General features: G+C 41.5%; 1 protein-coding gene across 7 annotated transcripts in view; it reads left to right on the top strand.

Annotated features, from left to right (window-relative positions):
* The window catches only part of SLC35F4 (solute carrier family 35 member F4), a 247,297-nt gene that overhangs the window by 206,062 nt on the left and 14,630 nt on the right, over nt 1-26,605 (top strand). For 5 of the 7 annotated variants that reach the window (XM_070594249.1, XM_070594251.1, XM_070594250.1 and 2 more), the window contains exons 2-4: nt 4,582-4,767; nt 9,260-9,557; nt 23,557-23,776. In XM_070594249.1, coding sequence (XP_070450350.1) covers nt 4,582-4,767; nt 9,260-9,557; nt 23,557-23,776 — 704 coding nt within the window. Of the gene's footprint in view, nt 1-4,581; nt 4,768-9,259; nt 9,558-23,274; nt 23,334-23,556; nt 23,777-26,605 lie in introns of all 7 variants that reach the window. The other 2 variants (XM_070594254.1, XM_070594256.1) reach the window with 2 other exon arrangements.

Below are 26,605 nucleotides of genomic sequence, written 5' to 3'. Positions count from 1 at the left end.
GAGTTAAATTGATCTGGGGAGCTTGCAGAGCCTAACCAGTGCAGATGAAGAAATTGTATTCGTGTGCCTGGACAAATATGAAAAAGGGCACAAGATGGTCCTACTGCTATGGTTCAGGTGAGACGTCTTTACAAAAGAGAGGGGGGACCATCTGATGTGACTAATGAGAGACTTCCAACCCATCACACCTAATACAGTTTACTCTCAATACCTATTAAAGTCTGAACACTGTTCACTAACTGAATTTGCAATGCCCAGGCACTCGCTGTGGCATATATAATAGAAAATAGATATGATTTATTTATGATCCTTGACTGCATCCCAGGCAACACTCTGAATATTTATTTTTTTGTCGGGGCTGGCTTTTTATTTATTGAGTGGCATAAGACCATATAGGATGGGACGCTGTCTTTATTTCCAGGCTTGGAGATGGCTGTTTCATGGCCAAGCCCTGAACACGCCTCTGGGCCTGGCTCTGAAGTTTAAAGTTTGCCTTTTCAGGACAATGATTAAAATGTCTCCAGTCACTGAACTACTCTTGGGTCTCTTCCACAGATCAGCCAGTGGGAGGCAGGTGGCAGCAGGCAATGGGTGTTAAACTAAATTGCATAAGGTACAGGAGGTACAGGAGGCAGGACATAATACCCCAGCAAAAATGAGGAAGCAAGAAAAATCATTAGTTTGGCTTACAAATCCAATGCTTGCTAGTGACACACAATTTACCAATATTTTAGGTAACTATGGCCAATGTTATATCTCAACGTACTACCCAACCTATTTCAGACTTCCTCCTTTCCACCTACAATTACCAAATGATCACAAAATGAAATCTAATATTAACCTAAGAAAACATGAGAAGGCACACCATGTAAAAATATAAAAGATACTTGAAAGACAAATTTAAAATAACTCTCAGAGTATTTGAGTGTCAGCCCCTCTTGAAGAGCATGAATAAATGAGAGTTCACTGAATTTTAGAAAGCGTCCTGTTATTGAATTTGAAATATTCAAATAGAAACATACTTATGAAAGTTACAGGAAGCATTTTGAATACATAAAATAATCTTATGTATTTTTGACGCTTTTATAATAACAATATTAACATAGCATTAATTTAAGCATAGTAATCGGTATGTAGTGCTTCTGTTGATTTTTTTAGTAGCTGTGCACTTTATATTTTTTATCCAAGATTAAATAATAAATTTTAATTGGTCAACATGAGACACTTAATAATAGATGGTACAGCTAACTACACTTTTATATACCTCTACTTATTTTTCCCAAGATTGAGGGGAAAAAAAAAGAAAGAAAAAAAACCAAGATGCACTTTCGTCCTAGATGAAGAGGCTGAGTTGTGGAACTGACACTTGCTTCTCAGTTACACTGCTATTCTACTTTGTTCTCGTTAGAGATGATGGTTCAGGAACTGCAGCTTTCTTTTTGGGGGCACCACTGCTTTTTGAGGTTCTGATTTGAGTGGTTAAGTGATTACTCACATTGTACAAAACATGATGTATTCGAAGCCAAATTAAAGCCAAGATGCCACTGCTATTTCAAGAGGTGGCTCTTCATTGGACAGTTTCTACCTCCTCTCTACCATCTCGGAAGCACCACACCAAGACATAGCCTCCATGTCCCAGAAGGAATGATAGCCTCTGTTCTCTACCTCATATCAGTGAGAATAAGGAAACTCACAACTTACAAGGAAGAACAAACACAAACACCCCAGAAAGTGGTCAGAGCAATACAGCTATCTTGGAGCTGATGCCCAGCAGTGTCCAAGTTTATTCTGGTATTCTACATCTAATCATCCCAACTGATCTTCATCCAAGTCAACAGATATTGTCTGAGGTCACATAGAACATTTTATCTGGTACTTAGAGATTATTTTAAAGAAGAGTAAGAAGACAGATACAGAATAATTATGGACATAGGTATACACAAGGATTGACATACACATACACATTTCCCAGCTCTGACAACTGAGATGACCTAGATTCAGGGGAACCCCAATAACAATGAGCACACTCACAGCCAGATGTTGGTTTCTAAACACCATTCTCCAATAAAAGGAAATAGGAATCCTTGGAGAAATGACTGATTCTAGGATTGGGGCAGGGAAAATGAAAGATAAGCCTGGAGCATTTTGTAGTGCCAGAAAGTAAGGAAGAGTTCAAAAAACAAAAGAATGGGGACATGTCAAAGGAATTCAGAAGCCAATCTGAAAGGACTCCCAACAGCCAAAGCTGGAGTAATTTGAGCAAAAGAATAAACAATCCAGTTTTGATCATAAGCCAAAGTATGAAATAAATATACATGGGTCCGTACTGATATAAATAAATGATTGAGTGGATAAAGGAAAGGAAAGACAAATCTTCTCAGAAGAATTCCAAATAATATACGTAGACCTTCCCCCACCAGAAGAGAAAGCTGAACTTCCCCATCCCTCTCCCCAGACTGTGGGCTGGACTTAGTGACTTGCTTCCAAAGAACAGAGTGGAAAGGGGGAAAAGACAGTGGAGCATCCCGGCGAGCACTCCCTAGGCCCTGTGACCAGGGTTCACATCGTCACTGATAAATCATATTGGTAGCAGATTGTGGTACGGACACTTCACCTTTATGATACTCTTCCCCAAAATGCATAATCCAAATATAACCAGGAGACACACCATCTGAAAAACCCCAATTGAGGGACAGTCTACAAAATAGTTCAACAGCACTTCTCAAAACTGTCAGCGTCGTGAAAAACCAGGAAAGACTGAAAACCTGTCACAGACGCTAGACGGCTAAGGAGACATAATGACTAAATGTGTTGTGGTGTCCTGGATGGGATCCTGGAACGGAAATAGGGCATTCATGATAAAAGTAGTCAAATCCAAATGAAATTCGGAGTGTGGATAATAGTAATGTGCCAGTGTTAATCTCTTAATTTTGACCTTAACTGTCAAGGTTTATTTAAATGTACCAGGGTTATGTAAGATGTTAACATTACAGAAACTGGATGAAGGGTATATGAGAACTCTAACTATCTTTGCAACTTTTCCATAAATGTACAATTATTCCAAATTAAAAGTGTATTTAAAAAGAGAGACAAAGTGAGTTTGTGTGTGTGTGTGTGTGTGTGTGTGTGTGTGTGTGTGAGAAAGTCTCTGACATCATGCAGCTTATGCAGGTGGAGACAGTCAAAGCATTCACAAGAGAGAAAGTTAGGTATTGAGGCAGCTGGTGCATGACTGCTGTCAAAATGAGCTCAGATGTACAAAGTACAGATGCACGTGATCAAACAGCAAAGACTGCACGGACCAATCAGGACCTGATCTTAGCGTTCAAGGATTTGAGTAGATCCTGTGTTCCAGGTAGAGAAACTGCCCAGTCAAAGGCTTAAAAGCCATCAGTACCGAGAGTAAGGTGTCAGAACACAGCCAGAACTAATTTGAGGTCCCAGTACCAAATGAAAATATAGGGCCCCTTATTCAAAAAGCAGAAAAATGGCTTTTTCCTTTCTTATTTTCTCTCTCTCTCTCTTCCTTCTTCTCTTCCTCCTTATTTCTTTCTTTCTCTCTCTTTCCACCCCCATGCCACAGCGTTTTTTATTTGCTATTTAAAGTCTGCTCCCTTGGACATGGGGATACTCGCTGGATAAGTGCAGACCCCCACAGACACTGGGGGCCTCACCCTGAGACCCCAACCTTCCGCACACCAGTGCCTAGGCCCCTATAAGGTTGCTAGGCAGGGACAAGGGGTGAGCAGCTGAAAACCCAACCCAGAAGGCGGGGAGACAACAGGAAGCAAGACCATTCCCAAGCTGAGGCTCCAGGCCACCTGTGTGCGCTCCATTATCCCATCAGAACTCACTTACAAAACACAAATTGAAAGATAAACGTATTTCAAATTTCCAGATGATGACTGTGCATAATCAATCCCCAGGTGTGTGTGCCTGGCGGGTAGGGGGACTTCTGAGCACAGCACCGTGTGTGACTGCCCTGGTCGCAGGCCCTGGAGCCAACCCTGGGTTGGGGGTTCACGGAACGTTAATCAGGATAGGAAGGGACTTAGCCTGTGGAGGATCCTGAAGGCTGGCTTTTGGTCTATAACTGGATGGAGGCCAGAGGTGACTGAGGAGATATAAATAAGTTGGATTTTAGTCATCAATCTGATGGAAAAGTGTATAGTGGATTTGATAGGTGACGTTGCTGGCAGCTTTACCAGCCAGAAATTCAACAGCCAGCCTTAGGAAGAAAAGGGAGGAAGCAAGCATAAAAAAAATTCGGCTTTCCTTAAGGTAAACTATTCAACTGTGTTGACAGTTCTAATTCAGAACAGATTTATGAACCCAAACACCATCTTCTGATGTTCATTTCTAGTTAATGACTTTATCTAAAAAGACCCTTTATCTTAGGAACACAGACCTGGTAGCATTTTCTTCTTAGGAACCCCTTTTATGAGATTAGAAATGAGCTCAATGGATGTTCCATCAGGACCGTGATGTTGCCACTATACATTTCACTGCCAAGGCATTTCAATCTGTTTCCGATTTTTCCTACAGGCAGTTCTCACACGGGTGTGAACTCTTTCTTCTCAGGTACCTCCAGATCATCAGCTACTCGGTGTAAACCAGGAGCCAACTGCCCCAGTTCACACAGTGGCATCAGTAGACAACTGTCCCCTCTGTCTGTTACTGAAGATTCTTCTGCTCCTATTCTTGAACTTCAGAATCGCGGATCCTCTGGAGTTTGTGGACACAGAGTGGAGAGGCAGAACAGATCAGGTATGCTGGTGACCTCCTTTTAATTAGTAGTATGTCCAGGTAACCTTCCAACAGCCATGACAGATTTCGCCACTGGCACAGAAAGCAGAGATGCTGCGTGGACTCTTAGGAGTGGGCGTGGGGAAGGTTTATCAAGTGGGAGGAGCAGGAAGAAGGGAAATGTGCAGATTCAAGCTAGTAGTGCTGTTCAGTGTAGCAGAGAAACCGAATACCCAAACCTGTCTTTGAAGAGCTCAACACATGGTTAAACAGTGATGTCTAAGGAAGCTTGTAAAGTAACTAGTTTTCTCATCTTCAAGATGTCAAGGGGCCGGCCCAGTGGCACAGCGGTTAAGTTCACATGTTCTGCTTCTTGGCACGGTGGCCCGGGGTTCACTGGTTTGGATCCTGGGTGCGGACATGGCGCCGCTTGGCAAAAGCCATGCTGTGGTAGGCATCCCAAGTATAAAGTAGAGGAAGATGGGCATGGATGTTAGCTCAGGGCCAGTCTTCCTCAGCAAAAAGAGGAGGATTGGCAACAGTTTGCTCAGAGCTAATCTTCCTCAAAAAAAAAAATGTCAAAAGCCAGCATCTTTTGCCTCAACACTGGGATTCAGTAAGAGCACACACTGTGCCCATTCTGAGAAGAATAAAAGTACCAGTAAAATCACAGACTCTGCTCTTATCCTCATCAGGACTGCCAACCCTGGGAGTCCTTCTAGTTTTTCCACTTTTACATCTCCTTCAGGACCCTTCACTTGCCTCCCTGGTCAGCGTTTACTGATCAGTCGAGACCTTTAGCCTTTTCCTCATATCCACCTGACCACTCATCAGCTCCTGAGTTACTTGGGTTACTGGAATTACTAGACAAATCTTGTAACTATATCCATGAGTTTCCCAGCAAATTTATAATTTTCAAATGAAGCTGGGTCCACTGGGCTGCTGCCCAATACTGTTACTTTTTGGTAGTGGAGATCTATTGCCTTCCCCAGAGAATGCTCTCAAGCCCCGAGTCCATACTCACTTCTCATCGTATGACCGCACTTGTACTTCCCGAAAAGAGCAAAACAATTGTGTGCCAGCAGATGCTTCCCTCTCTGACTCAGTCCTCTCTGGTCTTTTGTTTGCCCGTTACCATCATTGCAGGACTGCCTTTGACTTGTGTGTTTTCTACCGTTCCAATGTTAACTCTTTTCCTGTATCCATGATCACTGCCTCTCCATCTCTTCACCTGCATGTCCAATCTCTCCTTCTCCATTTGTTCCTTCAGCTTGACCAGCAACATATTAAAATCTCTTGCGTCCTTAAAAACAATTATAACAACAGCAAAACAACAAAATACTCCATCCAAAATAAATGGGTAGTAAAAAAAAAAAACAAACCCCAATACTTTGAGAAAAATGGATTAAAAACAGAAGAGAAATGGCAATTCAGGGGACACCGTGAGGGATGGGGGGCAAACAAGGGTATAGAGGAGATATGAAAGCTTCTTCTAGGGGCCTACTGATTACTAATTCAAGAAGAGGTTTTTTATATGAGAAAAGATATTTTTCAAAAAAGTGACAATATTTTAAAATGGTATCTCAGCAATTATGGGCGCCGAGGCTAAAACTGTTTTAAAAAAAAGTAAAGAAAATTATATCTTAAATCTTCAGGAAGTTTTAATTGGCTTTAATAAGTTGCAGTAATATTCCTATTATCCCAGTTATCTGCGGAACAGAATGTTCCAGTTAATTGAATATGCTGGTTAATAAAGACTTGCCTTATCTATCATATGTAGATTACAAATTTCAAAGACTATACTATTAAAGATCACATGGGGCATAATTTACTCTTTCTGTGATGATTTGGAGGCACTTGGGGATATTCCAGGGCACCACAGAGAAAAGAGAAAAGGAGAATAATCTCAAAAGCGGATCACCATGCTTCATGAATGTTATGGTGCTTAACCTCAGAACGAATCCTGTGAGATGGATATTATCACTGCTTGACAGAGAAAGGAGCTAAGACTGGAATCAAACCTGTCCTCAGGGCCATAGACTGGCAGGGCTAGGACTTACACCCGGGGTTCCAAATTCCTGTGGCCTCTACCATCAGTTTGTATGACTCCAACCAAGGTTCATAGACATGGATGGAACTTCTGGTAAATCAGTTTTAACGACATATACAAAACTGTAAATCTAAGCAGGACTATAGAAAATCATGTTAAAAATGGTCAGAAAAATAAAAGACCTCTGGAGACCCAGTTGTTCTATGGTATCTCTGGGTGGTAAAATGAAAGAATTGGCAACAATGAAGTCTAGTCATCAGAGGAAGAATGGGTCACTAATATGGAGGGGTGTAGGGGATTTTGGTGTCATCAAAGGTACTGCCCATGGTTTGATGGTGGGTCAGAAGCAGTCTTCAAAGAAGGTGACGATGCAGGCAGGTGTCCCCTTAAAGGGATCCTTAGAATCTCTGTAGAGTTGTCTCTCCTCTATGAGACAGTCCCTGAGAATAACGTGGTCCGAAGTGTAGTAGGGGCCGCCTTTCTCCTAAGAGTACACTTTTCTCTGAACCCTCATGGAAGACTGCCATTACCGCCAGGAAACAGAACTTTTTCTCCAAACCACTCCTGAAACTTCCAGCACTTGAACAGAGATCCCAAGCCTGAAACCTAGACAGAATGAAATTTAGAATAAAAACTTTAGGCCCTGGGTTCAACCTTGGACAACTGTAACACAAGCCTTAGTTTTTGCATCTGTAAAATAGGAATGATAATACCTACTTAACTGGGTAAGTTTGTGTTCCCTTCCCAGCCTCCCAACTTATTCTACCCACTCATTCATTTGAGCTTTTTACTTCTACTCATGCGTGGCCACATGGTCATAGAGGGAATGTGCAGAACAGTTATCAAGAGCAGATATTGTCTGTGCACAATCGAGGGAGCTGGCTAACTCCTACTTCCAGACTCATCTCAATGTCACTGCGTCATGGAAGTTTCTCCTGATCATTTCCCGCCCCACCCCTTAACAAGTGCTTCTCCTCTGCCTCCACAGGGCCTTGTATCTGCCATAGTTGGCCCTTACCACATTGTATTAGGTGTGTGTGTTCTGGCTTTCCACTGGGCCGTGAGCTCAAATCTTTCATCTTTGAACCCCTGCCACCTAACTAGCTCTTGGTAATCTCCATGGAATTTTGTTGAATAAGCAAATAACAGAATATCAGTTTTCATCTTCTGGAGGCCTAGGCCCTGAGAATTCAGCGCTGTTTATAAGACTTGGGGGTCATGGGGTAATTGCTGTGTTCATCCTTACTTGGTTTATATTCCCCAATGAAGAATTCACTTTCAAGCCTTGGTACCCACTGTCCCCAAATAATTACATCAGGAAGCCTTAGCTGGGAGAAAGTCTTTACCCCAGTGGGGCAGTTGCACCTGGCCCATTAAGCAGTAGGAACACGTTCAGAAGAGAGCCAGCAGGTTCTGGAAAGGTAAAGTGAGAAACCCATCCATGATCACTTGCAATCTGTGTGCTGCACCACTTTCTTAACCCCCACGATAAATCTTGTGCTTAAGGGAGGTACCTGGAGACACAAGATAATCTTGCAGACAATTCTGCCTCCCTTCCCCTAGGATTCTCCCATTTGGGATCTCAGCATGGGGACTCAGGGTGACCTCTGCTAAAATTTAACTTCCTGATAGATACATAAATTCATTGTGTTGAACTTGTTTTCTCTATCAGGGAGAAGGCCTTTGTGATTGTCACTTTCAGAGAGCTTTGACTATTTTAGTGTGAAAAAAATGCTGCTAATTTTTCTCAGTAAATATAAAATTACAAAGCAGAACTCATTGTGCTCTCCGAAATACATTAGACAGTAATTTGTTCTGAGGTGGGAGACGACTTTGTGTAGTTAGGACTTGCTCTGTTCTTGGGTCATGTTGCTTTTCAATTTAATAGTCATCTTTGCTGTAAAGAAAAAAAACAGCTCAGTGGAATATAACAAGTACTTATTTTTCACTCTCTTTTTATGTCAGAAGATACAGGCTGCTTTGGCTGGATTCTGCTCATTCTCCTACGTAGACCAAAAAGACAGCTCTTTTGGGGATTTTCCATTCCACTGATAGAGAAGAAGAGCAAGAGAGCTGGTGGGACCTTATGATGCCTCTCAAAGCTTCAGCTGGGAGGTGGGACACCTCACATCTGCTCATGTTTGATTAGGCAAAACAAGTCATGCTGCCAAGGCCAAAGTCTTGGAGCTGAAATGTGTGATGCTTTTACAAGGAAGTGGGTAGGGTACACTGGAGAATGGCATAGCATCCACCAAGTTCATGAGCATAGTCATGGCCTGGTTGAAGGTCCAGACACCTACTATACCTTATAGAGTAGAGATTCCAGAGAGAAAATGAGCCAGAGTTATCAGTCTCTTCAAATGATGGTAAAAAAGAAAAACACTGATGGTTCTACTGTCTGCCTCTTTGATTGCTGTTTTATAACCTGATTTCCAGACATTTGTATTCCTTTCCTGATTTCAGGGGATGATGGAACACAGACTCATCCTGAGAACAGCAGCCAAGAAAACAGAATCAAGGCTCGCTGCCGGTCCTGCACGTCTGCGGTTTTGAAGGCTGTCTGGGGACTCTTGATCATCTTGTCAGTGTCATCATCTTGGGTTGGAACCACACAGATTGTAAAAATTACTTATAAGAACTTCTACTGCCCATTTTTCATGACTTGGTTTTCAACAAACTGGAACATTATGTTTTTCCCAGTCTATTATTCTGGTCATCTGGCCACTGCTCAAGAAAAGCAATCTCCAATGAAAAAATTCAGGTAAGTTTCATGTTAACTGGCCAATAGGAGATGTTTTAAAATAATTTCATGCAAATATCCACAATTTCGTCTCTTTGGAATGTGAGCTGAGTCTACTTGAGTAGTGGGGAGAGGAGGATCTCAGGTCAGCAATGAACACATGAAGGCTAAGAAATAGAATCAGTTCCACCCTAGAAAAAAGAAAATTTGAGTGTCTTCAACATGCCAGGCATTGTGCTGGTGCTTTTGTATCTTATCTTATTTAATCATCATTGGTGGTAACATCTACCTCTTAATGTGGTGTTTTTTTATCCCCATTTTAACAAAAGAGGAAATGGATTTAGAAAGGTTAAATGACTTATCCAAGGCCACACACTTATAGATAATGGAACCCAGATTTAAATTCAGATCTATTTGTCTCTGAAAGTCATATTGTAAAAGAATACCCCAGATTAATTGTTACAAAAACATTTTCTCAGTATTCTGGGTACTGAGGTGCCTAAGCAGATGAAATGACCTCGTTTCACGCAAAGGGAAGTTTGACCCTGGGATGGTTTAAAAGATGCCATTCTTTGCTGGCTAGGAGCACGTGGGGCCACGTCTGTTGGTCTGCCACCTGCGAATTTGGTAATGCCATGGTTCTAGTGGTCGCTCTGTGCTCCGTGCTTCTTCAGCCCCATCACGGGGAGCTCAGGAAGCCAGCAGGCCGAAATCATGCAGACCTGCACAGGATTCAAGGAAGGCAGAAGCAGCATTTGGGTCAAAGCGCCTTTGCTAATGGACAGCTTCTTGAAAAGGAAAAACCCAGAGCTAAGGAACAACTTCCAGAACAATCACTCTGATCACCGAGAAAAAACAGTGGTCAGGACCTCAGAGGGTGGCGGGGTGAGTAACAGTTCTCCACCAGCTTATTGCTCCTCAGCAGAATGACAGTAAATTTGTCTTGCAGGAGCCAAAGTGACCTTTCTTTCTCGCTCCTGTACCTAATGAAAAGAAGGAACGACTATTAGAATTGGTGCAGTATAAGATTGCTCTTAAGCACTTGAACTGTGAAGGGTGTATCTCCAACTTCCATTTTCTATCACTGTTTGGAAGCGCCCGGGAATATTAGAGTCATGCTGTGAGGTGATTTGGTATGTGCGCCCGTAAAAATTCAATCATAATTAAAGAAACAAAAAACAATTTAAAAATAATAAATGTTTTCTGGTTTAGAGGAAAGAAAAAAGCCTTATGCCTTTTTGTAATTACTGAAGATACTTTGTACTTCCCATCAAAATAGGCATGATCTTGGGGCATAAGGGCTTTTTAAAAAATTTTTATTAAGATTGTGATAGTTTACAACCTTGTGAAATTTCACTTGTACATTATTGTCAGTCATGTTGTAGGTGAACCACTTTACCCTTTGTGCCCTCCCCCAACCCCCCTTTTCCCCTGGTAACCACCAATCAGTTCTCTTTGTCTGTATGTTTAACTTCCACATATGAGTGGAGTCATGCAGAGTTTGTCTTTCTCTGCCTGGCTTATTTCACTTAACATAATTCCCTCAAGGTCTATCCATGTTGTTGTGAATGGGACGATTTTATCCTTTTTTATGGCTGAGTTGTATTCCATTGTATATATATACCATATCTTCTTTATCCAATCATCAGTTGATGGGCACTTAGGTTGCTTCCACGTCTTGGCTATTGTAAATAATGCTGCGATGAAGATAGGGGTGCATGGGACTTTTGGAATTGCTGACTTCAAGTTCTTTGGATAGATACCCACTAGTGGGATGGCCATATGGTATTGCTATTTTTAATTTTTTGAGAAATCTCCATACTGTTTTCCATAGTGGCTGCACCAGTTTGCATTCCCACTAACAGTGTGTGAAGGTTCCTTTTTCTCCACAACCTCTCCAACATTTGTCACTTTTTGTTTTGGTTATTTTTGCCATTCTAACAGGTGTAAGGTGATATCTTAGTGTAGTTTTGATTTGCATTTCCCTGATGATTAGTGATGATGAGCATCTTTTCATGTGTCTGTTGGCCATCCGTATATCTTCTTTGGAGAAATGTCTGTTCATGTCCCCTGCCCATTTTTTGATTGGGTTGTTTGATTTTTTGTTGTTGAGCTGTGTGAATTCTTTATATATTATGGAGATTAACCCTTTGTTGGATATATAACTTGTAAATATTTTTTCCCAACTAGTGGGTTGTTCTTTTGTTTCAATCCTGTTTTTCCTTGCCTTGAAGAAGCTCTTTAGTCTGATGAAGTCCCATTTGTTTATTCTTTCTATTGTTTCCCTCATCTGAGGAGTTATGGTGTCCAAAAAGATCCTTTTGATACTGATGTCAAAGAGTGTACTGCCTATATTTTCTTCAAGAAGCCTTATGGTTTCAGGTCTAATCTTTAGGTCTTTGATCCATTTTGAGTTTATTTTTGTGAACAATGAAAAAGAATGGTTAATTTTCATTCTTTTACATGTGGCGTCCAGTTTTCCCAGCACCATTTGTTGAAGAGACTTTCTTTTCTCCAGTGTATGCCCTCAGCTCCTTTGTCGAAGATTAGCTGTCCATAGATGTGTGATTTTATTTCTGGGCTTTCAATTCTGTTCCATTGATCTATGCACCTGTTTTTGTACCAGTACCATGCTGTTTTGATTACTGTAGCTTTGTAGTATGCTTTGAAGTCAGGGATCGTGATGCCTGCAGGTTTGTTCTTTTTTCTTAGGATTGCTTTAGCAATTTGGGGTCTTTTGTTGCCCCATATGAATTTTAGGGTTCTTTGTTCTATTTCTGTAAAGAATGTCATTGGGATTCTGATTGGGATAGCTTTGAATCTGTAGATTGCTTTAGGTAGAACGGACATTTTAACTATGTTTATTCTTCCAATCCACGTGCATGGAATGTCTTTCCATCTCTTTATGTCGTCATCAAGGTCTTTCAGGAAAGTCTTGTAGTTTTGTTGTATAGGTCTTTCACTTCCTTGGTTAAATTTACCCCAAGGTATTTTATTCTTTTTGTTGCTATTGTGAATGGGATTGAGTTCTTGAGTTCTTTTTCTGTTAGTTCATTGTTAGTGTATAGAAAAGCTGCTGATTTATGTATGTTGATTTTATACCCTGCAACTTTGCTGTAGCTGTTATTTCTAATAGTTTTCCTCTGGATTCTTTGGAGTTTTCTATCTATAAGATCATGTTGTCTGCAAACAGTGAGAGTTTCACTTCTTCATTGCCTATTTGGACTCCTTTTCTTTCTTTTTCCTGCCTAATTGCTCTGGCCAAAACCTCCAGTATTACGTTGAATAAGAGTGGTGAGAGTGGACACCCTTGTCTTGTTCCTCTTCTCAGAGGAATGGCTTTCAGTTTTTGCCCATTGAGTATGATGTTGGCTGTGGGTTTGTCATATATGGCCATTATTATGTTGAGGTACTTTCCTTTTATACCTGTTTTATTGAGAGTTTTTTATCATAAATGGATGTTGGATCTTGAATGCTTTCTCTGCATCTATTGAGATGATGATGTGGGTTTTGTTTCTCATTTTGTTAATGTAGTGTATCACGTTGATTGACTTGCAGATGTTGAACCATCCCTGTGTCCCTGGTGTAAATCCCACTTGATCATGGTGTATAATCTTTTTAATGTATTTCTGTATTTGGTTTGGCAAAATTTTTTTGAGGATTTTTGCATCTATGTTCATCAGTGATATTGGCCTATAGTTTTCCTTCTTTGTGTTGTCCTTGTCAGGTTTGGGGATCAGGGTGATGTTGGCTTCATAGAATGTGTTAGGGAGTGCTCCATCTTCCTCAATTTTCCAGAATAGTTTGAGAAGGATAAGTATTAAATCTTCTTTGAATGTTTGGTAGAATTCTCCAGAGAAGCCGTCTGGTCTTGGACTTTTATTTTTGGGGAGGTTTTTGATTACTGTTTCAATTTCTTTATTTGTGATTCACCTATTCAGATTCTCTATTTCTTCCTGCTTCAGTTTTGGGAGGTTGTAAGAGTCTAAGAATTTATCCATTTCTTCTAGGTTATCCAATTTGTTGGCATATAGTTTTTCATAGTATTCTCTTATGATCTTTTGTATTTATGTGGTATCCGTTGTGATTTCCCCTCTCTCATTTCTGATTTTATTTATTTGAGTCTTCTCTCTTTTTTTCTTAGTGAGTCTGGCTAAGGGTTTGTCAGTTTTGTTTATTTTTTCAAAGAACCAACTCTTTGTTTCATTGATCCTTTCTACTGTCTTTTTTGTTTCAATTTCATTTATTTCCGCTCTAATTTTTATTATTTCCTCATTCTACTGACTTTGGGCTTTGTTCTTCTTTTTCTAATTCTGTTAGTCATCGTTTTAGATTGCTTATCTGAGATTTTTCTTGTTTATTAAGGTGAGCCTGTATTGCAATGAATTTCCCTCTTAGGACCATTTTTCTGCGTCCCAAATGAGTTGGTATTGGGTGTTTTCATTTTCATTTGTCTCCAGATAACATTTGATTTCTGCTTTAATTTCTTCAGTAATGCATTGTTTGTTCAGTAACATGTTGTTTAGTCTCCACATTTTTGCCCCTTTCCCAGCTTGATTCTTGTAGTTGATTTCTAGTTTCATAGCATTATGATCAGAAAAGATGCTTGCTATTATTTCAACCCTCTTGAATTTGTTGAGGCTTGCTTTGTTTCCCAAGATATGGTCTATCCTTGAGAATGTTCCATGCACACTTGAGAAGAATGTGTAACCTGCTGTTTGTGGATGGAGTGTTCTATATATATCTATTAAGTCCATCTGGTCTAATTTTTCATTTAATTCTATAATTTCCTTGTTGACTTTCTGTCTGGATGATCTATCCATTGGTGTTAATTGGGTGCTGAGGTCCCTTACTATTATTGTATCGTTGTTGATGTCTCCTCTTAGTTTTGTTAATAGTTGCTTTACATATTTTGGTGCTCCTATGTTGGGTACATATATATTTTGGTGCTCCTGTGTTGGGTACGTATATATTTATAAGTGTTATGTCTTCTTGGTGGAGTGTCCCTTTTATCATTATAAACTGCCGCTCTTCGTCTCTCTTTATCTGTTTTGCTTTGAAGTCTACTTTGTCTGATATAAGTATGGCAACACCTGCTTTCTTATGTTCATTATTAGCTTGGAGTATCATCTTCCATCCCTTCACTCTGAGTCTGTATTTGTCTTTGGGGCTGAGGTGTGTTTCCTGGAGGCAGCATATTGTTGGGTCTTGTTCTTTAATCCATCCTGCCACTCTGTGTTTTTTGATTGGAGGGTTCAATCCATTTACATTTAGAGTGATTATTGAAATGTGGGGGGCCTAATGCTGCCATTTTATTGCTTGTTTTCTGGTTCTCTTGTATTTCCTTTGTTTCTTGTCCCATGATTTTTGGACTACCAATGCAGGTAGGTAGATTTCTATATTGGCTTTCTTCTTATTTGTAGTTTGTGTCTTTATTCTTGTTATTTGTTTAGTGGTTACCATGTGGTTTGTATAAAACATCTCATAGATGAGATAGTCCATTTTCTGATAGCCTCTTATTTCCTTAGATTAAGCTGTTCCATCCCTTGCCTCTTTCCCTTCCAGGTTGTTATTGTCAGATTTTTTTTCTTCCTTCTTGTGTTGTGAGTTTGTGGTTAAAATGACAAGATTATGTTTATTCTTGGTGTTTCCCTTCCTTTTATCTTTAATGTTATACTTAGCCTTTGCTAACCTATTCTGATGGAGAGCTGCAACTTTCTGATTTTGTCTTTCTATTTATATCCTTAGCTCTGGGTTTTGTAACCCCTTTCCTTTTTGTTTTTGATTTTTCAAGTATGAGGGTCTTCCTGAGCATTTCTTGTAGGGGAGGTCTTGTGGCAATGATCTCCCTTAACTTTTGTTTATCTGGGAAAGTTTTTGCTTCTCCATCATATTCGAAGGATATTTTCACTGGATAGAGTATTCTTGGCTGCAGGTTTTTGTCCTTCAGAGTTTTGAATATATCATTCTACTCTCTTCTAGCCTGTAAGGTATCTGCTGAGAAATTTGCTGACAGCCTTATGGGGGTTCCTTTGTAGGTTGTTTTCTTCTGTCTTGCTGCCCTTAGTATTTTCTCTCTGTAATTTACTTTTGCAAGCTTCACTACTATATGCCTTCTTACATTGATAAAGTTTGGAGATCTATTAGCTTCTGTCACATGGAGTTCCATCTCTCTCCCCTGGTTTGGGAAGTTCTCAGCCATTATTTCTTTGAACAGACTTTCTGCCCCCTTATCCTTCTCTTCTCCTTCTTGGATACCTATAATCCTTATGTTGCATTTCCTAATTGAGTCGGATATTTCTCGGAGAGTTTCTTCATATCTTTTTAGTCTTAGTTCTCTCTCCTCCTTTATCTGCAGCATTTCTATATTCCTATCCTCCAAATTGCTAATTCTGTCTTCCATATTATCGACCCTACTGTTCAGAGAGTCTAGATTTTTCTTAATCTCCTCCATTGTGTTCTTCATCTCCAATATTTCTGATTGGTTCTTCTTTATAGTATCAAGCTCTTTTGTGACATATCTCCTGAACTGATTGAGTTGTCTATCTGTATTCTCTTTTAACTCATTGAGTTTTTTAATGATGGCTATTTTAAATTCATTGTCATTTAGGTTATAAATTTCAGTGTCTTTGGGATTGTTTTCTGGGTACTTGTCATTTTCCTTCTGTTCTGGAGATTTAATATATTTTTTCATACTGCTTGATGGCATGGATTTGTGCCTCTGCATAGAGATAGAGTTTAGTTCTTGCTTCCTCTTGCTTCTACTGGATTTCGTGGGGGCGGGGGGCAGCAGCTGTGTAATCTGCGCCAACCAGGATCCCTGTCAGCTGTTGCTGACCAGACCTGGGCCCCTCCTCGTGGTCACAGTGGCCCTGTGGAGTCTCTCATCAGCTGTGGGGACAGTCGCAAGGGGGCCTCAGGTTGCTGGTGTCTACTGTCACAGACCACCTAGATGTGCTCCCTCCTTAGGGTCTGAAGCAGTGCTATGGGCTTTCACAGCAGCTGGGAGCAGGTTCACCTAGACTTGCAGCTCTGTCATTGTCAGGGCCTGCAGGATCCCACTTGTCCACTATGGGCGACAGCAGAGCTACAGGTATCTACTGCAGTCTGTGGTTAGCTCACCCAGCTGTGCCACTTCTGCCTCAGGACCTTCCAGCCTTGTGATTGCCAGGTGGAGCCTCTCCACTAACACTGCACAGAGGCTTTTCCTGTGGCTGCTGTGGGACTGTGGATTTCCCCTTGGACCACAGAGCAGGCTTGCTGGAGCTCCAACTTTCCACTGCCCACTCACACGGACTCACTGGGTCTCCCTTGCCCGCTCTGGGCCACAGCAGGAGTTTGTGAGTCAGAGGTGGCTGGCGGGTTGCTGCACCACCCAGGATCCTCCCGCCCTGGGACCTCCCAGCATTCTGAATGCTGGCCAGGGCCTCTCCGCTAATGCGGAGTAGAGGCTTTCCCTGTGGCTGCTGTGGGACCGTGGATTTTCCCACTGGGCTAAGGGGCAATCGTGGGGGGCTTAGGTAGGGCTGTAGTCACCTGTTTCCAACCGTGACTCCGCCAATGCGCACACATGCCCACCCTTGGTGCTGTGGCAATGCTATGAGTGTGTCTGCTGGTAGAAAGTCACTTGCAGGTACTAGGCTGTCCAGGGGTCAGAGAGTTTTCACCTATCTCCCCCTCCTCCTGGGGGGAAGTCCGTCCACCTTCCGATGTATAGCAGCACAGGTCTCTCAGGTGTCCTGAGATGCTGTGTGGATAGCCTTTGTTGACTGATGAATGTCCAATTAGTTGTAGTTCGAAGGGGGAGAGACAAAGAAAACTGCTCACTCCACCATGTTGCTGACATCATGCAAGATCCATAAGGGCTTTTTTTAATAACAATATTTAATAAATGATTGCAGGGAATGTGATTATCAGATTAAAATTCTCCCTGTTTGAAAATGCCTGCATTTACCCATAGCATGTGTGTTTTCCTCAAATGCTCACGTGGCTTAGACAAACAAGCTGATAAAAACAACAGAAGTTTTGTATGGGAAGTAGTGCCTTAGAGCACCTCAAAGGAAGCCAGGCAGTTTGGTTTAAGATAACACATTTACAACAAGGGGCTGCTGCTGCTGGAAATGTCGTTTTGGGAATGAGCTTCATCCTCACCACATTTCTCACGTCAGACTAACTCTGAATTTAGTGAAATCTGTGATTTGACAAGACACCTCCACCTGTTAGTGCAGGTAGAGGGAAGTTGACCATTTCTGAAACCGAATCAAAGAGCTTTTATTGTCAAGCAGAAAACACTCTCTTTGAAGGGAATATTCTCCAGAGGCCCCTTGCATATGACAGCCAGACAATTCTGAGATCCTTGATGGTTTAGTCCCTGTAGACTCATTAACACCATCTGCCAAGAAGTCACTCCCAGAAGCTCCCATGCAGAACGAGGGGAAGAGAGGTAGTGTGAAGACTGGAAACAGAATTCATCCCTTAGCACCAGGACCTCTGACTATTGTCTCCTTTTCTCTTGAATGGTGTGAAAGCATCTCCAGTTGTCTTCTTATCACTTAAATCAAAAGAAGTTTCAGTAAATTATCAAAACTAGATGATAAGGATTGTTCCTTTGGAAGTCGTTTTTTGATATTTGAATCATTCCATTTACATACTACCAAGAGACTTCAGTTGCCTCAGGTGAATTGGAAATTTAAGAAGAAAAAAATTATATAACATAGCTTTGGCAAGAGTATTTTCTTAACGAAAAAATCTCTAGAAAGCGTGAAAGTAGAGCCAAAGATAAATTCATCTATGTCAGGCACCTACGGAATGTGCTTAAAGATGCCGCGTGACATACAGAAAGGGTTCTGTGACTGGTAGCTGCTGTAACAGGATGAGCATAAGTGAAGTACTAGTGTCTACCCGACTTCTAAGCTTCAGTCCAAGTTATGCCACCTGTCAATGCCTCGTCCAGAAATTCTGATCTCATCATCCCAAGAAGAGACCTACTGTTATTAGTTTCTCCATAGAAATCCATTCTCTTTTGAATTTTTGCATTTCTTAGCACTTAGTGCTTACATAGGATAAGATTCTACACAGGTGACCTGGCATTTGAAGGAGAGCACTTTTAATTCCTGCAACCGCATTGACAAATGGGGAGAAGGTTGGCAGTGAGACAAGGAAAAAAGAGAGGAACAATGAGGAAGTCAGTCTCTGGGCAGGCAGCAGCGCTTTGCCTGGGGAATCTCCCTGTCCAGAGGCCTCTGCTGGTCTGTGCCAGGGTCGGAACATTCACTCACGTGCATGTAAGTCTTGGCTTGAGAGCACTCAACCTAGCATGATGGTGGGCTCTGGGAAGAAAGAACCAGCACCAGCTAGGGCCAGTGGTAAGAAAAGAAATCCTTGGGGCCGCCCCGAGGCTAAGTGGTTAAGTCCGCTTGCTCCACTCTGGCAGCCCAGGGTTTCACCAGTTTGGATCCCTGGCAGGGACATGGCACCGCTCATCAGGCCATGCTGAGGCAGCATCCCACATAGCACAACCAGAGGGACCTACAACTAAAAATACACAGCTATGTACTGGGGGGCTTTGGGGAGAAGAACAGAGGAAAAAAATTGGCAACAGATGTTAGCTCAGGTGCCAATCTTTAAGGGAAAAAAAGGAAGAAAGAAAAGAAATCCTCTAATCGGAAATGGGTTTGTTGTGGTTCTTCATAAATGTGTATTTAAAAAGTCATTTATTAGTTGTCTACGTCAGGATAAACCCACAGCTCTCAGCTTTGCTCTTCCTGGTAGACTCTCACAGAGAGAGAATACAGAATACAGGTGCCTCCTTTCATGGTGCCTCAGTTTATTGCAGATATTGCTTTTTTTTTTCCCACAAATTGAAGGTTTGTGGCAACCCTGTGGCAGGCAATCTCTTGGTGCCATTTTCCAACAGCATTTTCACTCTGGTCTGTGTGTCACATTTTGGTAATTCTCACAATATTTTAAAATTTTCCATCATTATTATATTTGTCATGGTGCTCCATGATCAGCAATCTTTGATGTTACTATTGTAATTGTTTTGGGGTACCACAAACTGCATCCATATAAGACAGCAAACAATTAATAAATGTTGTCTGTGTTCTGACTGCTCCACTGACTGGCCAGTCCTCCATCTCTCTCCCTCTCCTCTGGCCTCCCTATTCCCTGAGACAGCAATATTGAAATTAGGCCAATTAATAACCGTACAATGACCTCTAAGTGTTCAAGTGAAAGGAAGAGGCGCACCTCTCTCACTTTAAATCAAAAGCTAGAAATGATGAAGCTTAGTGAGGAAGGCATGTTGAAAGCTGAGACAGGCTGAAAGCTAGGCCTCTTGTGCCAAGCAACTAGCCAAGTTGTGAATGAAAAGGAAAAGTTCTTGAAGGAAATTAAAAGAGTTACTCCAGTGAACACACAAATGATAAGAAAGTGAAACAGCCTTCTTGCTGATGTGGAGAAAGTTTTAGTGGTCTGGTTAGAAGATCAAACCAGCCACAACTTTCCCTTAAGCCAAAGCCTAACCCAGAGCCAGGCCCTCACACTCCTCAATTCTGTGAAGGCTGAGAGAGGCGAGGAAGCTGCAGAAGAAAAGCCTGAGGCGAGCAGAGATTGGTTCCCGAGGTTTAAGGAAAGAAGCCGTCTCCGTAACATAACAGCACAGGGTGAAGCGGCAAATGCTGATGCAGAAGCTGCAGCAAGTTCTCCAGGAGATCCAGCCAAGATCATTAATGAAGGTGGCCACACTGAACAGCAGATTTTCAATGTAGACGAAACAGCCTTACATTGGAAGATGCTTCATCTAGGACCTTCATAGCTGGAGAGGAGAAGTTAATACCTGGTTTCAAAGCTTCAAAGGACAGGCTGACTCTCTTGTTAGGAGCTAATGCAACTGGTGACTTTAAGTTGAAGCCGGTGCTCATTTACCATTCCCCCAATCCTAGGGCCCTTAAGAATTATGCCAAATCTACTCTGCCTGTGCTCTGAAAATGAAACAGCAAAGCCTGGATGAGAACACACCTGTTTAAAACATAGTTTACCCAATATTTTAAGCCCACGGTTGAGACCTACTGCTTAGAGAAAAGATTCCTTTCAAAATATTACTGCTCATTGACAATGCACCTGGTCACCCAAGAGCTCTGACGAAGATGTACCATGAGATTAATGTTGTTTTCACGGTTGTTAACACAACAGCCGCTCTGCAGCCCATGAATCAAGGAGTAAGTTTCACTTTCAAGTCTTATTATTTAAGAAATACATTTCTTAAATATAGCTGCCATAGAGAGCAATTCCTCTGATGGATCTGGGCAAAAAAATTTTTAAACCTTCTGAAAAGGATTCAGCATCCTAAATGCCATTAAGAACATTTGTGATTCATGGGAAGAGGTCAAAACATCAACACTAATAGGAGTTTGGAAGAAGTTGATTCCAGTCTTCATAGATGACTTTTAGGGATTCAAGACTTCAGTGGAGGAAGTAACTGCAGATGTGGTGGAAACAGCAAGAGAACTAGAATTAGAAGTGGAGCCTGAAGATGTGACTGAATTGCTGCCGTCTTGTGATAAAAGTTTAATGGATGAAGAGTTACGGTTGAGCAAAGAAAGTGGTTTCTTGAGATGCAATCTACTCTTGGTGAAGATGCTGTGAAGATTGTTGAAATGACAACAAAGGATTTAGAACATTACATAAACTTAGTTGATAAAGTGGTGGCAGGGTTTATGAAAACTGACTCCAATTTTGAACTAAGTTCTACTGTGGGTAAAATGCTATCAAACAGCATCACATGCTATAGAGACATCATTTTGAAAGGAAGAGTCAATCAATGTGGCAAACTTGTCTTATTTTAAGAAAGTGCCATGGCCACCTCAACCTTCAGCAACCACCACCCTGATCAGTCAGCAGCCAGCAACAGCAAGGCAAAACCCTCTGCCAGCAACAAGACTATGACTTGCTGAAGGCTCGGATGATGGTTAGCAATTTTTAGCAATAAAATATGTTTTACTTAAGGTGTGTACATTGGTTTTTTACACAGAATTATACTGCACACTTAATAAGTTACACTATAATGTAAATATAACTTTTGCATGCACTGTGACTTGCTTTATTGCGATATTAGCTTTATTGCGGTGGTCTGGAACTGAACCCGCAGTATCTCCAAGGTCTGCCTGTACAGAAACTCGTGCCCAGGATGGTCTATGAAAACTGCTGCTTGATCTACGTGTGGTTCTGATTCAGAGCAACTCCACGGCTGTAGGCTTGAGAGAGGCCATCCATTTTCCTGTGTGTGTGAGCACATGTGATTTGTTTACTTTGCAAAAGATTTTGTCTTTAGTTTATTTAGTCCCTTCATTGAATTTTTATTTCTTTCAAGTTAAAATTTACCTTTGAGGGGGCCAGCCCAGTGGCACAGTGATTAAGTTCACACATTCTGCTTCCGTGGTCTGGGGTTCGCCAGTTCGGATCCTGGCTGCGGACCTACACACCACATGTCAAGCCATGCTGTGGCAGGCATCCTACATATAAAGTAGAGGAAGATGGGCATGGATGTTAGCTCAGGGCCAGTCTTCCTCAGCAAAAAGAGGAGGATTGGTGGCAGATGTTAGCTCAAGGCTAATCTTCCTCAAAAAAAAAAAAAATTTGCCTTTGGGAAGTCACATTTTCATTTTACAAAAATCTTTCCTTTTTGGTTATCTCCCACATAAAAGTAAAACCACTACATGGGTTTCTATGTATGCAATATACATTTTCCACCTCTCTGGATTTGCTGACCTCCTGCCCGGAAGCATGTTTACTGTGAGGTTGGATATTGAAGGCCACACCCCTGTGCTAGAGCCTCACCACTTTGTCCCTCCCTCCCTCTACCTGGTCCTCCTGTGGGGGGCGGGGTGGGGGGGGGTGGTAAGTTGCTTCGCACAGGTGAGGCAAACTGGCTAGAGAGCACCTTGGTTTGTGATGCTTTGAGGCAATTATTTCTCTTCAGCAAAACCTGGAAGAGAAACCAGTGCTGGTGCTATTTAGAACCACATAAATGGATTTCATTATAAATGAGCAAGCATTAGTAACTTATTGCTTTGAACAAGATATTTATACTACCCTTGAAAATGCAATGCCTGGCACATAATTGCCCAATAAATGCTTGGATGTTAGTGAATAACTGAGTGAAAAGAATACAGCTGAATTCTCCCAGCAGCAATTCTCCTCCTAGTCCACGGCCGACTAAGCACTAGTCTTCTAGCCCTTCCATCCTTGCCTGTCTGGATCTCTAGCTTAAATATTTTGATTAAAATGGCCCCTTGGGTTAAATAATAAATTTAGTCAGAAATCAAACAAATCACAGATTTAACTGAAGTGCCTATTTTATACAATGAATTGAGAGAATTCCTCCAAAACAGGCAAAAGTTTGTATATAAATACAACCTGAATTTTACTTTTATTTTTATTTTTTTGCCTTTTGGGGTTATCACAGAAGCTTTCTCCATTTTTCCTGCCTTCAGAATGCTAGATGAAGAAGAAATTGGTTAATTAGGCAGATAGATAGAAAGAAGCATAGTGCTGGAGGAATAAGAAAACCCCAAGCTGTGTGTGGCTTTCCTGAAAAGTGAGGCGGCTGGTTGGTCTCTATCCGATTCCCATGGTACCAGCCATCTTGATCCTGCCGCATTCACCCATTGGGAAAGAATCTTCTTTCTCTTCCAATAGCTAGTAATTCCAGCAACTCCTCGTGTCTGTATTTCCCCAGGCTTCTCTGAGAATGTTCAGCAACAACCAAATGGCTGCCCAGCAATCTCGAGAGAATAGGTAGGAGAGGCCTGGCTCTGGGCCTGGGGAGATGGGGGCAATTTTCCATGGAACCCTTTGCACTTGTGTGGCCTGTAGGTGGCGGAACTGGGTTGCATAGGTTCCACAGATGAACGATGGGTCTTGAGTGTTTGTGCTCTTGCCTGAAAATGGCTGTCAAGAGTTAAGCAACAGAGAGGTGTCACAGTTAGTACCTGACTATTAACCTCTTTTTCTTTCCTAGGGAATGCAGTCGGATTTTTGGTGAAGATGGCCTGACGTTGAAGCTCTTTCTTAAAAGAACTGCTCCCTTTTCTATTCTGTGGACTTTGACTAATTACCTGTATTTACTGGCTTTAAAGAAGCTGACAGCCACAGATGTCTCTGCTCTGTTCTGTTGTAACAAAGCCTTTGTCTTCTTGCTGTCGTGGATCGTGCTGAAAGACAGGTTCATGGGCGTGAGGGTAATGGCACACTTGATTCAATGCGTGAGGCCGCCCTTAACGTAAATCCTGGGCGTCAGGAGAGCTGCTTTGTTTCATGGACTTTCTGTAAAACTTTTCCCATTGGTTCTGAGTACGAATTGGAATTTGAAGATGCATTAAGATGCCCAGGCAGTTACAACAACATGAAAGGACAAAGAGATTGTTTTCATTGGGCAGTCTGCTAATTTCAACAGGAGGCACTAAAACTAAAGGGAAAATAAGTTCTTTTTTTAGAATTAATGGTGTGATCAACGCCTTCTTTCCTCAGGAAAGAAGAATCTGAGAAAATTAGCCACAGTAAAGATTATGATTTGCTTTTTTCCGATCAATATATGTTGGGACAACTCCCTCGTGCTTTTTTCTTTTTGCCCCCAGAGATAGATTTAATTAATATTGGTGTAAGCAGATAAAATTACCAAACAGTAATTAAAGTCACTGGTGATGGCACAATGCTGTTAAAAGTGGCTATATATCTCGTGTGACTAATCTAGAAGTGGAACTAAAAGCAACAACTTGTCCTTTTGGGTACAAATCCTTAATTGAACTGTATTAAACTTCCAACCACTTCAGTTCTGAGTTTATTCCTTTCAGAAGTATCATAGATTTAAAAATAAATTTTTTTGTATGCTTGTTCTGTTAGATTGATTGAAAGCCATGCTGCTTTAAGGAGCCAGATCTCACTCATATAATCTGGCATGCTCCCATGATGAAAATATTGAGAAAATCATTCTTTAGAAGGTCCAGATAAATAGCTTTTTCTCAGAAGATAAACGCCACACAATTATTGTTCTCTGAAAGAGATGTCCAAGATTGGATTTGAAACATACTTTGCTATCAAAATATTGCTCTATTTGCAATGATTCCGGGGTCCTTGCCTCCATAAATGCTGAAATTAATGTCCATATTAGAGAGAGAGTTTGTGATAGCCATTAACCCTGAAAACTCTTTTTTCAAATAACCCATTAACAAATTCTGGTTGTATCTTTGGAGATGCTGCTCAGAAATTCAAAACTGAAGCTTGACATGAGCAAGAAGTAGAAAGTCATTGTAGAAGATAAGAAAGTGATTCAGTCCATGATATCATTAAAATATACCCAGATGTGGTACCACACTCTCCACCAGCTGATCTTAGATTTGACCACCAAAGGGCTTAGCATCATGTTTCTATATGTGGACCATTGATGCTGGCTGTCAGCATTAGGTACCCTGACAAGTCCTTGAGAGCAGGGACTTCCCAACATTGCTCACTGCTCCATCAGAATGGGCTACATAATTTGTGGGGCCCAGTGCAAGAAGAAATGCAGGGCCCCCTGTTAAAAAAAATTATTAATAATTTCAAGATGGCAACAGCAGAGCATTAAACTGAGGTTGGGGCCCTTCTAATCATGGAGACCTGTGCATCTGCACAGATCATATGCCCACGAAATCAGCTCTGCCTCTGACACCTAGAGTATACAGGGGACAATCAATAGATATTTGAAGATATAGTGAATGAACTCGTGCGTATGAGATCACTCTCTTTTCTCTCTACTACCCCTGTGGATCACCCATGAGAATTTGAAGGGCCTTGTTAGAAGAGGGGGAAAGAGAGGAGATTTAGGGGCTTTTCTGCTCTTTTAGTGGCTTCTGAACACCAAAGGAAATATACATTTACTATTAGATTTACCAGTGAGAAATCAATTGTATTAGAATGAATAAACGCATTTAACCATGAAAGTTACTGATGGAAGAGGTCATATCAAAAGAAGTTCAATATTTATTTGAGATCTTTTAGGGAAAAAAAAAGTCAGCTGTGTAACTTGTATTGAAATCACAGATTTAGGAAATCTGCCTAGAGGCTATAAACCGTTGCCTCTCTAAAACTGGCCCCCAATAAAATGTCCACATCCTAATGCCTGGAACCTGTGAATGTGACCTTATTTGGGAAAAATGGTCTTTGCAGACATACTTAACTTAAGGATCTTGCAGAGAGGAGATCATTCTGGATTATCTGGGTGGCCTTAAATCCAATAACAAGTATCCTTATAAGAGACACACATAGGAGAGACACACAAAAGAGAAGGAGGTGATGTGGCCACAGAGACAAAGACTGGATTGAAGTAGGCGCAAGCCCAGGAAGGCCAGGGCAGCCACGGAACCTGGAGGAGGCAAGGAGTGTATTCTGTCCTGGAGCTGCCATCGGGAGTGTGGCCCTGTGGGTTCTGAATTTCTGGCCTCCAGAACTGTAAGAGAATAAATTTCTGTTGCTTTTAGTCACCAAGTTTGTGGTAATTTGTTACAGGAGCTTCAGGAAACTAACACAGCATCTGGGACTAATAAGACCTGAGAGAATGAATGCTAAGTAGCCAATAAGTGCCAGCCCTGGTGGTCTAGTTGTTAAGATTCAGCGCTCTCACCACCACAGCCCAGGGTTTGTTTCTGGTCAGGGGACCACATCACCCATCTGGCAGTTGTCATACTGTGGTGGCTGCCTGTTGCTGTGATGCTAAAAGCTATGCCAGTGGTAGTTCAAATACCAGCAGCACCACCCATGGGGAACAGCTTTCAGCAGAGCTTCCAGACTAAGACAGACTAGGAAGAAGGAGCTGGCTACCCACTTCCAGAAATATTGGCCGTGAAAACCCCATGAAGAGCAGCAATAGCAGCAGAGGATCAAATGATACAGTGCAGGAAGGTGAGAGGATGGCCCGAAAAGACCGGTCAGGGTTTCACTCTTCTGGACACAGGGTCTCTAGGAGTCAGAATCGACTCCATGGTGCTAACAGGAAAGCCAGTAAGTACTTGTTAATGAGTATACACATAAATTAA

The sequence above is a fragment of the Equus przewalskii genome, chromosome 25, assembly GCF_037783145.1.
Source record: "Equus przewalskii isolate Varuska chromosome 25, EquPr2, whole genome shotgun sequence".
Classification (NCBI taxonomy): Eukaryota; Metazoa; Chordata; class Mammalia; order Perissodactyla; family Equidae; genus Equus; species Equus przewalskii.
The sequence above is the reverse complement of the archived record's forward strand: the minus strand, read 5'-3'. Positions and strand labels throughout refer to the sequence as shown.